At 39.9% G+C, this 14,265-nt stretch overlaps 1 protein-coding gene across 8 annotated transcripts in view; it reads left to right on the forward strand.

Annotated features, from left to right (window-relative positions):
* Positions 1 to 14,265, forward strand: part of ARPP21 (cAMP regulated phosphoprotein 21) — a 146,967-nt gene that overhangs the window by 66,173 nt on the left and 66,529 nt on the right. For 3 of the 8 annotated variants that reach the window (XM_053669525.1, XM_053669524.1, XM_053669526.1), the window contains exons 11-14: positions 477 to 578; positions 6,817 to 6,854; positions 8,792 to 8,851; positions 13,093 to 13,322. In XM_053669525.1, the coding sequence (XP_053525500.1) occupies positions 477 to 578; positions 6,817 to 6,854; positions 8,792 to 8,851; positions 13,093 to 13,322 (430 nt within the window). Of the gene's footprint in view, positions 1 to 476; positions 579 to 6,816; positions 6,855 to 8,791; positions 8,856 to 13,092; positions 13,323 to 14,265 lie in introns of those variants that run through there. The other 5 variants (XM_053669530.1, XM_053669527.1, XM_053669529.1 and 2 more) reach the window with 5 other exon arrangements.

Raw genomic sequence — 14,265 nt, forward strand, 5'->3', positions numbered from 1 at the left:
ACTCCGTTGCTTTGTGTTTCTCCATTCTCCAAGGTTTCTAAGCCATTTCTTCCCCTAGCCACCTTGATCTAGCCATCACTTCTTTTTTTAACAACCAACATCCTACTTCCTTCTGAGAAATCAAAATCACACAAGTTAGCAAAGGGGGTAGAGTCTTTCCCTGGTGAACTATCACGTAGCCGAACTCACCGAACACCTGAGGGACATCCAGGTACTCCCATTACAGAAACACCCATGCTGCTTGCATCCAGCAAGGAGGCAACCAGGAGTGGCAATCATGTCCTGGTATTGCATGTCATGCACACACAGCACACATGCACCCCCCACCATGGCTTCCTCAGGGACCAGAGGGAGTGAGGCTTTTCATGCCCCATTTGTTTAAGTGAACATTTATTACCCTTAGCTGACAGTTGCTTAACCGCAGACTTCTAACAGCTCAACTTGGATAACCCTCCTGATTTCTTTTTTCTGTTCAGCAAAACAGAATGCATCCATTTAGAGATGACAGACGAAGTAAATCAATTGAAGAGAGAGAAGAGGAATATCAGAGAGTGAGGGAGAGAATATTTGCACACGATGTGAGTAGTTGTTTTAATTGCCTCTTTAGTGCGGTCCTTCCATCAGCAGTAAGGCAGCCTCGCTCCCCAGACAGTGAGCTGGCAGGGACAGAGGGAGCTGGAGCCAGGGAACAAGTAGAACTGCGGCAAACCAGAGGTGTTTCTGGAAGAGGCCCCACTTCAGGGAAGCGGTGGAAAGGTAGCCAGGAGTTTGCGCGTGTTCCTAGGAGTGGAAATTCCACTCAGTGGACCTGAGTGGAAATTGAGATATAATTTTGGTCAGTGGAATAGACCTTAAGTACAGAGGCAGGTCGGAGGCCAGATTTGAAGAAATGCCTTCACGTCCACATTAGGCAGCAGAGAGTATGTGGTTGTCTTTTCATACCACTGTTTTGCAGTGGAACTACAAAACGGGAGGAAGAGTCTGCCGATCACACATGCAGAATTTTCTGCATTCTTAGCAAGTAGGAGCCTTTTATTATCTCAACGTTAAATGATAATACTCATTTCCCCCTTAATTTCAGATCAAATTAGTGTTGTAAACAATTTGCAGGGGGCTAATGATAAAACAACTTCTTTTGTTTTTGCTCAAATCCCCACAAATAAGATGTGGTAGAGATTTTTTTTTATCCTTTTACCCACTGTGGTAAAAAATGAGATGCAATTAAAATATATAAAAATTAATAGGTAAAAAGAAGCTGGACTTAAATGCAAGAAAATGACAAAGGCAAGCGATTACCACAGCTGTTCCATTCCATGAGAGCATTTTCGGTGACCTCCTAAAATGCTGGGTCCTTCCCTCTGCAGAAGTGGAGGGGTGAGCTCCTTTGCATAGACTGTGACCAACACCTTGGGATCTACTAGGTCAGGTCAGGCATTGGACCTCTTGCCAGATTGGCTTCTGGAGGCTATTGCAGAGCCGGCCTAGAGATGTAGGCTTCATTGCTTAGCTTGGAGGAGGACTGCTGTCCTCAAAGGTTTCAAGTCTAAGCAGTTTCACCAATCTTACAGTGGCTGTTGGATCCTTTAATATGAAGCTGCAGAGGAAGCAGCCGTCTGCATTGTCTTCACCTTTGTACAGGCTTCTGGTTTCTCTTCCAGATCCTCTCTGTCTTTCTTGGATATGTGAAAATTAAGTTTTGGTGATTGAGTAATCTGGATCAGACCTCTGAAATTAGGACAGTTTGGAGAGAGGGAGGTGGAGGCAGCCATAGTAGGAGGAGGTTCAGTAGAGTTCTAGAAGATTCTGTGCATGTGTAGACTACTTAGATTTTTATCATGGTCAGAATTATTGCTGGTGCAGCCTGACACAAGGAAGGCCTTCAGCTGTGTTTGCTGGACACCAGAACGGAGTGATCAGAGTGTCCCTCCTAATCATGGTAGCGTAAGGATGCCCCCTGTGGACTGGAGGCAGCGTGTCCTTGTCTGGAGAGGAACTTTTCTGGAGTCAGGTTCACTTTTTATTCTCTCTCTCCCTCTCTCTCTTTTTCTCCCTCTCTGTCTTATGCACACACTCTTACTCATCCACACATACACACATTTCCACTCTTAACTCTGGTTCTGACAATCCACAATTTATGGGTGGATTGTTATATTCAAAAGCAAATGCTAATCATCCAGATGACGTACAAACAACATTATGCTTTTTTCTTCCCAAAGTTGTGCCACGTTGCCAGACAGAAAGTCACATCACCGATGCCTGCGGGTGGGGAGAATGGCCCTCGGGCTGCTGTCCTTTGCTGTGACTCCCCACATCTGCAGAGAGATCTTTGCTGGGAGAGGTATCCGCATGACTTCCCCATGTCCCTTTTAAGATTACTAGAAAGGGACCTGGATCCCAGGGTAAAGATTGGAGGCAGGTGTTGCTGTTTAAGGGCTCTATGGCCACATGCTGTGTTAACATTTTTTTTTAAGTGAAAGCAGGCTTAAAGGTGGGAAAGCGTCAATGCCTGGCCGTTGCCCTAGCCAGAGCATTCCCTGAAAGCATCTGACAGCCTTTAAAAGGCCACGGCCTCTTCTCCGTGGTAGCAGAGGTGTACGCTCCTTTGATAGGCTTTCTGACGGACCACATTTCTGGCTTCACTAATCCAAGCTTGTTTCTGACATGACTATTCACCGGACCTGTTAGGTCAGGGGGGTTACAACGGGCACAGGCACCCAGGGATCAGAGCTTCTACTCCGTGGGCCTCTCCGTAGGCTGCCGAGCGTCTTTAAGACATGGCAACTAGCTTCCCCCTGTGCAAGTGACGGAAAAGGGAAAGAGAGAGGGCCCTGAACAGAAGACCCAGTCTTTCATAGCCTAATCCTGGAAGTGCCATGCCTTCCCCTGTGTTGTATTCTGCTGAACGTACACTTTAGCCCTGGTGCCATGTGAGGGGAATACTGTACAGGAAGTGAAAACCAGGAGGTGGGGCTTGTTGGGGTCACCCTGCATTAAGCAGGAAACTACTGTGTTTTCCTCTGTTAACACAAACTCCAGGGCATAACAGCCAATTTGAACTTTCTTGGATGCACATAGCAGTAGGTCATTCGATTACTCACACAGAGACAGGACCCTTTAGCAAACCTCCGTCTATGCCATTCTAGATTTCCAAGTGACCATTGCTACTGTCCAGACTGCTGAGGTCCACAGGATCATTCAACTCTATGAAGTCAATTCTAAAATAAGTGCAAAGAATCCAGCATAAGGAAACTATGTTGTTATACACGTCTGATCTTTTTCTTAGCTGGTCTTTAATTTAGTGTTTTCATAATTTAAAATGAGGTAATAAAGCCAGCATTCCTTGCTAAATATTAAGTAGTACTCATTCAAACAGGTTGAAATATTTATATACTTAAGCAGCATTTTTTTGTACTTTAAGTTACAATAGAGAATTATAGAGAAATACTCCCTGGTATTTACACTTTAGCAAAATTCAAACTTCCTTTTAAATTTGATGTGTTCTTGCTAGTTTACAAATGAAATGTATCCTGATGGTGAAGGTGTTTGTGTGAGCGCCTTTGTAAGTAGGCACACAACCAAATGTGCAGGTTACTTTGGGTTTTCTAGGAGACAATTTTCAAATTCAATTTGAGAGTTTTGGTATCTTGAGGTAAGACAAAAATTTATTCATTATTTGAGAATTAAATTCTTTTTTTTTTTTTTCTTTTTTTATTTTTTATTTTTTTTTTTTAATTTTATTTAGTTATTTTTCATGTACAGTTTTTTGTCTATTTTTCCCATCCCAGCCTCCCTGCCCCTTGCTCCCCACCTCCCTCCCATTTCCTCCCCCCCCCCTTAGTTCTCGTCCCTGTGTCCTTCCTATTTGTTCCTCCAAATCCCTCCCCCTTTTTCCCCTTAACTTCCCTTCCTTCTCCCCTCTGGTCACTATCCCCTTGTTCTCTATTTCAGTGTCTTTGTTTTTTGGGTTTTTTTTTTTCTGCTTACTTGTTTGTTTTGTTGTTTAGCTTCCTGTTAAAGGTGAGATCATATGGTATTTGTCTTTCAGCACCTGGCCTATTTCACTCAGCATAATGCTTTCCAGTTCCATCCATGTTGTTGCAAAGGGTAGTAGCTCCTTCTTTCTCTCTGCAGCATAGAATTCCATTGTGTATATGTACCACAATTTTTGGATCCATTCATTTACTGATGGGCACCTAGTATGGATTTTTCTCAGAAAAATAAAAATCGACCTGCCTTTTGACCCAGCAATTCCACTGCTAGGATTATATCCTAAGAATCCTAAAACATCAATATCAAAGAACCTATGCACCACAATGTTCATAGCAGCACAATTTACAATAGCCAAGAGTTGGAAGCAACCTAGGAGAATTAAATTCTTGCAAGTCAGAGCTCGCAAAACTTTAGTTCTCAAAGAATAAATAAATATATTTTGGTAATCAGAAATATTTGAAATATAACTTCTGTTTCCTTCAGCTTGTTTTATGGTTGGTTAATCCTATGCAACTGTTGCTGGTTTGAGGAAGGTTAAGTTAACAAAGCAATCTAGGTGAAGAGGATATGTGTGTCTGGAAGGTAATTTCTGATGGATATTTATGTGTAAAGAGGGACTTGGGGAGGACTCATCCTGTGTGTGTGTGTGTGTGTGTGTGTGTGTGTGTGTGTGTTGGGGGTTTTTTTGTACTGGGATTCCTCCTCAGTGACAACTGATAAGGGCGCCTGGTGCCACCTGGATTGGGGGTGGGACGTGGGAGAGAATTCTGCAACCCATTAGGCAAAATCTTTTTCTCCTTAAATAAAAATGAGCCCTTTATATCTGAGAGTGCGTGACAACTTTGAATGCCACATTAATCCCTGTGACAATTTTATCTTTCTCCGCTATTAAAATGTGCAAGTTATTAATACTACTTATTTTCAAAGTTTATAATCCTCCATTACTGAATCACGTCCAATAACCATTTTTCTCTTATTTATGAAAATGTGGTGGAGGGGTGGTGAGATGATTTTTTATGACCTTTCCACAAAAATCAGAAAAATACTCTTGAGATACATTTTGGGGAAAGTGATCTTTGACCTGCAGGTGCTCTATTTATTTATTTTTAATTCAAAGAGTTTGGGTTGCTTAATTCTTCCCAAAATGCTATTAGATTCACAAGTGTGAAGAGGTCTCAAGACTCCTTTGATCAGCTCCTGGGCTCCTCAGCAATCCGCAAACCCAGCCAGAACGTTCTAACGCTCACTGACCTCTTTCCAATGCCAAGAGCTGAGAGGTACAAAGGAACTGAATTCCTAGTATATCTCTGAGACAATGTCCCTTCCTTTCACTCACCATGACTTGACTCAACCCTGGAGCAAATCCAAACTAGAGGAACTAGAGACAGTGAGATATTGGACTCTAAACTGACCTTCCCAGGCAAAATGAGGTGGCACACCTTTTGCATTTGTTACCCTTTACAAAATTAAATGTCAAATAAAAAAGAGGGGTTTACTGAAAAGCTTTCTTTTTGGTAATTGAGTGAAGTTTTGGCTTTTTTGTTACATAAAATTTTGACACACTTAGAGTTGAGGGTGCATGTGAAAGGCAAGGAGGTTAAAACAGAAATGGCTCTTAGAGACACCCTCACCAAAATGCTCAGACCACTGAGAAAAACATGATGCTCAGAGCTAGCCCTTTGGCTTAGTGGGAGGAAATGATTCCTCCAGTAACAAGTCACGAGAAACCAATATCCTGCTTCCCTTTCTGAGCAGTGGTTACATTAAAGGTATCTTTGAATTCAAGAATTTGATATTGAAAGGTCATTATTGATTTGGTTAGTTTTATTTTACAATGCACCTGTGAAGTCTGTGTTTATCCCTTTAGCAGGTCACTTAGTCATCATTTAGGAAATCTGTGCTATAATATGGTTTGCATATTTATGTTGAGAAACTCAGAACTTCAAAAGTGGTTTTGTGTTAATTCCTAAACACAGTGGCTATATAATAGGACCATTGCACCCTATTTGTTTTAGACTTCTGATTTTCAGCTTGCTAAAATTTAATTTGATCTGCCCTTCTCCCCCATGTAATGGTGATGAGATGTTACCTTCCCTGCATTGTGAATAAACACAAAAAAATTAGAGAAATGAATCCTTGGGGGATGGGAACTAAGAAGAAAATCATTTGGTTTTCTCTGTGAAAAACTAAGAAATCTTACATGGAATGTGACTGTTTTTTTTTTTTAATTAGCTTCATTTCGTTCTCATTTGTCTCCTGCCTCCCCACCCCCACCCTGCCTTACAACCGATTGATGGCATCTCTTGAGTTTTGAGCATCTTGCCGTCAATCTGTTTATTTCAGGAGAGTTTAACATTGCCAGGTAATAACTGCCGGATAGTGACATTGCAGTCTCCCATCCTTGGGCAGATTGTGCCAAGTTCACGTGCTCTGCCTTGATTTGAACCTGTCCTTTGGGCTCTTGGTGGCAACATCTCCACAGCCCCAGAGGAAACTGTTAGCTTGGGACCCGAGGGTCACACAGTTTCTCCAGCAGTTTCATTCACAACATCTCTCTTCTCCTGACCTTGATGCTGAACGGGGTGAATCTATTTGAAACCTGGAGGTGCTCTGATGGAAAAGTACTGTGTGCTGCATGAGACGGGTTTCCATTCTACCTCTAACCTATTTTTTCCTTTTTTATTTCCATTTTTCCTAAGAATGATACATAGTTTTCTTAATTTTTTTCCCTTGGAGGGGAAAAGTAGTTTTAAAATCAGGCAAGGATTTGGGAATCCCTCAACACACCCAGAACGTCTGATACGATGCCTTTCTTTTATTTTTCAGTCAGTTTGCTCCCAGGAAAGCCTGTATGTGGAAAACAGGTAAACTGCAACTTGCTTTTTCATGTCTTTAGAGGAACAGAGTGTGTCCTGTGTGTCCTGCATCCTCATAGATATATATTCCATATAAAAGTGCATGCTTGAATATATGTATAAGTGAATACATATATTTATGTGTGCACACTTATAGATGCACACATAGATGTCATTGAGTACGTCCAAAAATTATTTGATGGAGGGAGAAAACTCCTTTCAGTTACTTCCAAATGTGAGTTTAAATGTATCCCCCCCCATTTCAAGCCTCAAATTCTGGTTCTTCCAACAGCTGTAATTCCTGTTACGTTCACCAGGCGTCAAAAAGTGTAAAAGTTGAGACCACACAGGAACTTGCAGTTTCATTGGCTTATTAACTAGGCTGCTAAAAGTACCTGTATATTTGCTATTATTAACCACTTCGCATGCCCCCTAATTATATATAGCTATACAAATAATAATTTGAATAATATTGTTTGAAGTTTCTCGTCCTAAAGAATCTACCAGTCTTTAGAAAAGGCCTCGCTTGGAAATCTTACCTAAACTGGTCTGGATATAACAGTCTTACCTGGCTTGGGAGTTAGTAGGAGGAGGTGACTGTTATGAGTGAATGTGTTATAAAATTTACACAAAGCCTTGAGCATAAGAGCAGAAATTTTTCAAATTTAATATATACCTTTTTTGAATAGTGCTAAACTGATAGAGGTATTAAAATGCTCCATTGATTTAATTGCAGATTTTTAAGGTGAATGAGGAGTTCTGTACTTGCTATACTAATGGGCAACTTGGAATGAAAATATGGGATTCGTTTTAAAAATGGTGGTTAATTTTATTTCAGGTGTCAGCTTCATGGGTGGTCCCTATAAGCTGATTAAAATACAGGCCATTTGATTCAAGTCCGGTACTTAGAGAAAGTTTAAAGTGGTCATTAGAAATGATTGGTGGAAAAAATGCCATCATTGATATTAGCAATTACAAATCTTCAAGTAAGTCAGCCCCTCAATTGAACAGACTGGTTTTAGAAGAGATCAAACAAGTCTGTGTGAGCCATTCAAAAGGAGAAAAGACTCTTGGACATGGACGGCCATGTGGGGACTCTGGGGGGCAGGGAGTGGGTGGGGGAGGAATATAAAGGGACTAAATGGTAATAAAGAAATACAGTAAAAGAAGAAAAACTGTTTTATAAAAGCTAAAGAAAAAGGAGATTCAGACTGGTACTCCTTATTTTACAGTAAAGTTAAAAATTCATGAGCCAAAACATCTTAGGGATAATTATGAACATTTCCAAAATTTGGTCTTTACCAAAAAGATTAAGCGGGCATTTATAATTGAGTTTAGTGGGAAATCTTATTCCCTAGTCTTCTAGCCAAACATTTTTCCCTATTTCACTCTCTAATTTTATTTATTTACTTGGGTTTTGTACAAAAGACTGCTGATGTATTTGTGTCCTTATATTCAAATGAGATTGTAATTCATCAATACAATAACTGGGTATATATGCATTACATATAAGAACAAGTCTTGATGTTCCCACAAAGTGAATTCCTTACAAAAATAAATATATTTCTTGGACATCTGCCTTTGGAATGCCAATATTTCACTATGCTCGAGAAATAAGGAATAACTTTAATATTACTCAAAGAAAAAATTACAACTAAGACATTGAATTAAATATTTATTATATTTATACAGATTTCTTTCTTCTCCTCTCCTCTTCCATTCCTCCTACTTCCTCATCTCTTCCTTCTCCCTTATCCAGCATCAGTGTCTGAATGCTGAGGTAGGGAAAAATCATGCTACCACTCCTTTATTATCCCAAAATTCAGTGTCATGCAAATAAAACAGCATATGGGGTTGATCTGCAATGGAGGTGTGTTATAATAGAGTACACATCCATTTATTGTCCTTAGGTTTTATATCATAAAAATCATGTTTTTCATTTCCAGTAGGCTCTTGGAAGACAGTAGCATATGCAATGAGACCTATAAGAAAAGACAGCTCTTTCGGTTGGTATGGTTTACTTTTTTAAACTGTGTTTTCAGATTATGTGGAAAAACTAATGTTAAACTCAAGTGTATTACTGTAAAATATCTCTGTTCATGGAATACAGTGTGTTCAGTTATCTCTCCATAAAGCTTGTCATAGAGCCGGTGTTGAAGCCGTGTTGTGTAGTGTGAGGTACCAGACTGGAAAATTATAACTTTGGATATAATCCTCTAGGGTTCTTTCTCTGCTTTTCTTTCTTTCTTTCTTTCTTTCTTTCTTTCTTTCTTTCTTTCTTTCTTTCTTTCTTTCTTTCTTTCTTTCTTTCTTTCTTTCTTTCTTTCTTTCTTTCTTCCTCCCTCCCTTCCTTCCTCTCTTCCTTCCTTCCTTCCTTCTTTCCTTCCTTCTTCCCTCCCTCCCTCAGTTCCTTTCTTTTTTTCTTTCCTTTTTTCTTTTTCTCAAGGGCTAACTTTGCAAGCCCACTGATTTAACATTCCTAAATCAACATTGGTGAATTACAGAGTTAAAATTTTGCTGACAGGTTGCAATTGTATATACATTTCCAACACTGGAAATAAATCGATGATAACTCTGTTGGAGTACTTGATTTTTAGCTACTACTATCCATCACAATATTTCAAACAGTATTTTTAAGCACAGATTTTATTTCTAAAAAAATATGAGATTGCTTACAAGTATAGTAAACCATTTAAGTCAAGATCTTTGTGAGATATCGGTAATGGATGATATGTATACAGAGAGTCATATATATATAAATCTATAATATTAAATTATATTATATTATTATAATTTACTAATGCTAATATAATAATCTTATATAGCTTTAAGTTGTAAACTGTGCCAGAACCTGCATGAAAGCAGAGAGTTCATACCCATGTTCCAGCTACTCTATGAAATGTGTCTCTAACATTCATTATGAAACAAATATATATGTAATGGATGTATTAACATTTTAGTGCTTTTATGAACATTAGCATTCATCTCTGTTTAGAACATGCAAAGTAAACAAACACACAAATGGAAAACTCATGCCTACTTAGAAGAAAAAATTACCAAGAAAAATAAATAGGTTGCGTGCTTAGAGAATATTTTTTTATGCAATAAATCTGAACTTGGGCCCTCATTATTAGAAAAGGAAGAGTAATTTATTCCCTTACACTGTGGTAGAAGCAAAAAACCCTGGGATATTTTTTTTAACTTCCCTCTTATTTCTAAATTGAACTACATAGTCTGATGCCTTCCCCTTGTATTATTAGATACTTTTCACACTTGAAGATTAAAAGAATAACCTCACACTTTTTTTCTTTGAAAGCCCAAAGAAGAACTAGAATTTGCCAGTACTCCTACACTCACATATCATGACCTGGTTTACTTAGCAACATAGATAAAATGTGGGTTCTTGCCCCTTATTGGCCAGTTATTTTTACGTAGCCCTAAATCTGATCCTTAGCCAGAGCTACCATCTACTGAGGTCAGCCATCCTAAATCTGGACACCACTGCCCACCAAAATCACCAAGCACAGAAACTCAGGATGATGATTTAGCACAAAGCCATTCATACAATGGTAAAAATAATTCAAAGTGTACATCATATCTACCTTGGGTTGAAAAAACAATGTCTTCTTCAGCCAAAAATAATAATAAATGTCACCAGTTATGTTAGTCAGCACAGAAACAGAACTTAGAATATTCGCTTTATAATGATTCTAGGATCAAATTCTAGTTATACACAAGAGGGCCAACTCCTCTCATTGGCCAGACATCTCATTGCCAATGTCTTCCTGGTTTCCTGTAGGAGGGGGCAAGGACTAGACTTCACCCACAAAAGCACTGAAAGATTTGTTTTTAATGATTCTTACGAGGTCACACCCAAATAGATATGAAATTCAATTCTGGACCTCCCTTTGGCAGTGTTAAAGAGAATAATCAGCAGATAGAGCATTATAAAACAGTTTCAATGTGTAACTATTTAGAGATATTTATCATAAATTAGAATTATATGCATTGTTCTGAATTTCATTAATGCAAATGTTTAAAGCAGCAACATGAATTCTTTCCTTTAACATGCACAGATTTGATGTGAGATGATGATTTCAATTGGCACAGTAGAAGTAGAGGGCATTAAAAAAACCTTAGGTTGGTCAGGGGATGTTACCCAAGTCTAGAGGAGCTACCCAGTGCTCTGGACACGGTTGTGCCAGAGTAAAGGGTGCAAACTGTAACACCCTAGCTGGTGCCTAGGAACAGTGGTGGACACCTCCTTTGCGGACAAAGACCCAGCCACACTCACATTTAGAGGAAGTCTGGATCCCTCCCAGGGAGGTACAGAGTCATAGGGTGAAAGACCATTGAAACAGAGTTAATTATAAGTCTCCCCACATGGAGATCTTCCTTCTGACACATCCCCTGTGTTGTGATAAGAACCACCCCAAATCTTTTCCTATAATAAACACTCCAAATGAGCTACAACTGAGGTAATTGTCACATTCTTTGTACATTTATAGCTGCTAAATAACATTTAGGCAGGCTTTGTCAAAGATGGGTCAAATTCATCAGAATGGAATGGGGAAAGAATGAAGTTGAGTTTGGAGAATGAACGAGAGACCAATTGCTAATCTTTCCAGCAGAAAAAACTAGTTTTTCTCCAGGCCACCTCCTCTGGCTTTCTTAAATTCCAAAAGAGCTTAAGAACTAAAGTCACCTGGCCATTGCTGAGGATTTGATACTTCCTACTCACAACCTAGTCTTTCTTTAGATGGTCCTTGTTTCTAAAACCAGCCATCTGAGGTCCTCTGAGAGCAGAGAGAGTGTTTGTAAGAAAACACCGGCGAAGGACAGGAGGGCACTGAATGCTTTTCGTCTCGTGAATTTTCTGCTCCACCTCCTCCCCTCACTCTACGAAGTTCCTATCACACATTAGCTATTTCATTTTTATTATCTTTGGGTCCATTTTACCTTCTTCCATTTTCATGCAATAAAAGAAAAAGTTTGGTAAGTAAAGTTGAAGTAAAACCTGAAATTTTCTGCACACCTTCTTTACAATCTAGCTGGCACATGTTTCAATCAGATACGCTTACTTCTAGCATCTGGACAATTCATTATTGTCTTCAGAAGAATATTTATTAGCAAAGCTACTGCTCACATCTGTGAGATTTGGATCAAGATCGAGTCTGTCACAAAGCACAGTGATAGGAAAACTGGGTTTATATCTATTGCCTTTGATTTATATCCCCTTTCCTTATTAATAATCCATGAGAATCTAAGAATATTTTAATGATCCATTATTTCCAACTCCAGAAAAATCTTTGAAAATATTAACTAAGTTACTTTTAAAAAAAACCAATGAAAATGCAAATTTCATCCACTTCTCTAGGAAAGACGCCATACAGCTTGACACACTGGTTAGAGGTTCTCTGGAGTCTTCAAACTTCACTTCTGTTGGCTCTCGTCCAGTACATTTACTCTTCTTCTATTTGAATTTTGGACAAATGTGTTATTTCACCTGCGGAGCTTTTTTTTGTTATTCTTTCCATTGATCCTCTTGACATGTTTCATGTCAGTGTAATGTTTGCACCATTGTTACTATCAAAACAACAGGATTCAAAGGCTCCTTCCTCTGCCTGTGAAGGTTAAACGCGCCGGGCACAATTCTCCCCAGAGGTCGGCAGGGTAATTTTGGTCATTCTGTGCTGTGTCAGAGCCTGTGTGAGTTCAGATACATAGCTCATAAAATTAGAAAACAAATTAATAAATGGCTTTTCTGGAAGTGTGTGCGTCCCCCCTTAGTCCAGCTATTTTATGCTGAAGGAAGGAAGAACACTCTTCTTCTTCAGCGAGAGTTGCTTTTAGGATCATTCAAGATCATAAGCGTTTCCAAATATTGATTTATGGTTGACTTAGGTCAGGAGAATTTACCTTCCCTCCTGCCCACAGCAGGAGTTTGCAATAATGTTTTGTACCATATTTTTCCAGTCGTTTCTCCTTCACTGGCAGAGGGATCCTGTGACATTTGTAGGTTGGATTTTCTTCCCTTTGTGACACGAGTGTTACATGTGATGTGTTATCTGTCTGCACATGAATGAGGTATCCGTGGCACTATTTGTGAGGCCACAGGTCTAATGGTAAGGGTTGACAAGAAGGGTCTCGTGTAGATGACTCTTCCGGGAACCGTCCCACTGGATATCCACACTGTTCACGGAATGTAACGCTGTCCCTGTGCATTCTTCCGATGGCCCTGCTCCAGGGGGAACAGAGATGGCTCGGGGAGGACGTCCGGGAGTCGGCAGAGCAGCTCAGAGAATGAACTCAAGTGGCCCGACCACCAGCGGGCCTGGAGCAGCACAGACTCCGACAGCTCCAACCGCAATCTCAAGCCCGCCATGACCAAGACGGCGAGCTTTGGGGGCATCACGGTGCTGACCAGGGGTGACAGCACATCCAGCACCAGGAGTACCGGGAGGCTCTCCAAAGCAGGTAGGTAGAACTGCAGGGGGTTAAGTCCTGTGGCCTTTTCTGAATTCTGTCCAAGCTGTGCAGTCACCGTCCCCTCTGACTTTGAGTTAACTAATGTTAGCTCCTGGGATAGACTGAGGTCCGAATGTACAGTTTTAATACCAATACTGCCTCTTGCTAGCTGTGTGCCTCAGTCCATTTATTAACCCCTTTAATCTCCAGTGTCCTCATCTATAAAAGAGAGGTGATACTAGAATATTAGTCTAACCCCCCTCAGTAGACTATTGTAGGTTTAACTCCAGTCGTTTATGTGAAAATGGTTACCAAGGCACATGTACTAGGCAATTATTTTACAAAAGTTAGCCTTTTGAAAAGTTAATACTGTGAGTTATTTCTTAAAACCACATTATAAGGTAATTAGGATATGAGTAGTTTCCATTCCTGCTTTGGCATGCAGTTAGGATCCTGGGTAAGGTAGTTAAGCTATTTGTGCTTCAGTTTCCTCATCGGAGCAAAGGGAATAATAATGGCACCAACATTGCGAAGTAATTGTTAAGACCAAGAATTAATATACTCAACCAATATTTGGCAAGGTATTAGCCTTCAGGAAACAGCAGTTCTTGTTTACTTTTATTATTGCCATGTAGTGTTTTCCATTCCTGCATTGCACATAAGGAAGGTGACCCTCAAAAGGTTTGGAGTTTCCGAGTTACTGGGCTCATGCATCTGGTTTTTATTTCTGTTTTTTTCTCTTCTTAATGAATAGCGATCTACTGAGTTTAGTAGTTTAAGTTTGCACGGACAGTCTTTGGGAGTCCATAATGATGACAGATCTGGAACCGTCAACTTCAAAGAACTTTAAGCTGATGGAAACATCTGCACCTCAGGGTTCATATTAGCTCTTCTGTGTCCCAAGAATCCCTCACCATTGTTTACAAATGGCTTTGAAATGTTTACAATTACA

Source organism: Artibeus jamaicensis, unplaced genomic scaffold, assembly GCF_021234435.1.
Source record: "Artibeus jamaicensis isolate MK-2021 breed Jamaican fruit bat unplaced genomic scaffold, CSHL_Jam_final contig_519, whole genome shotgun sequence".
Taxonomy (NCBI): domain Eukaryota; kingdom Metazoa; phylum Chordata; class Mammalia; order Chiroptera; family Phyllostomidae; genus Artibeus; species Artibeus jamaicensis.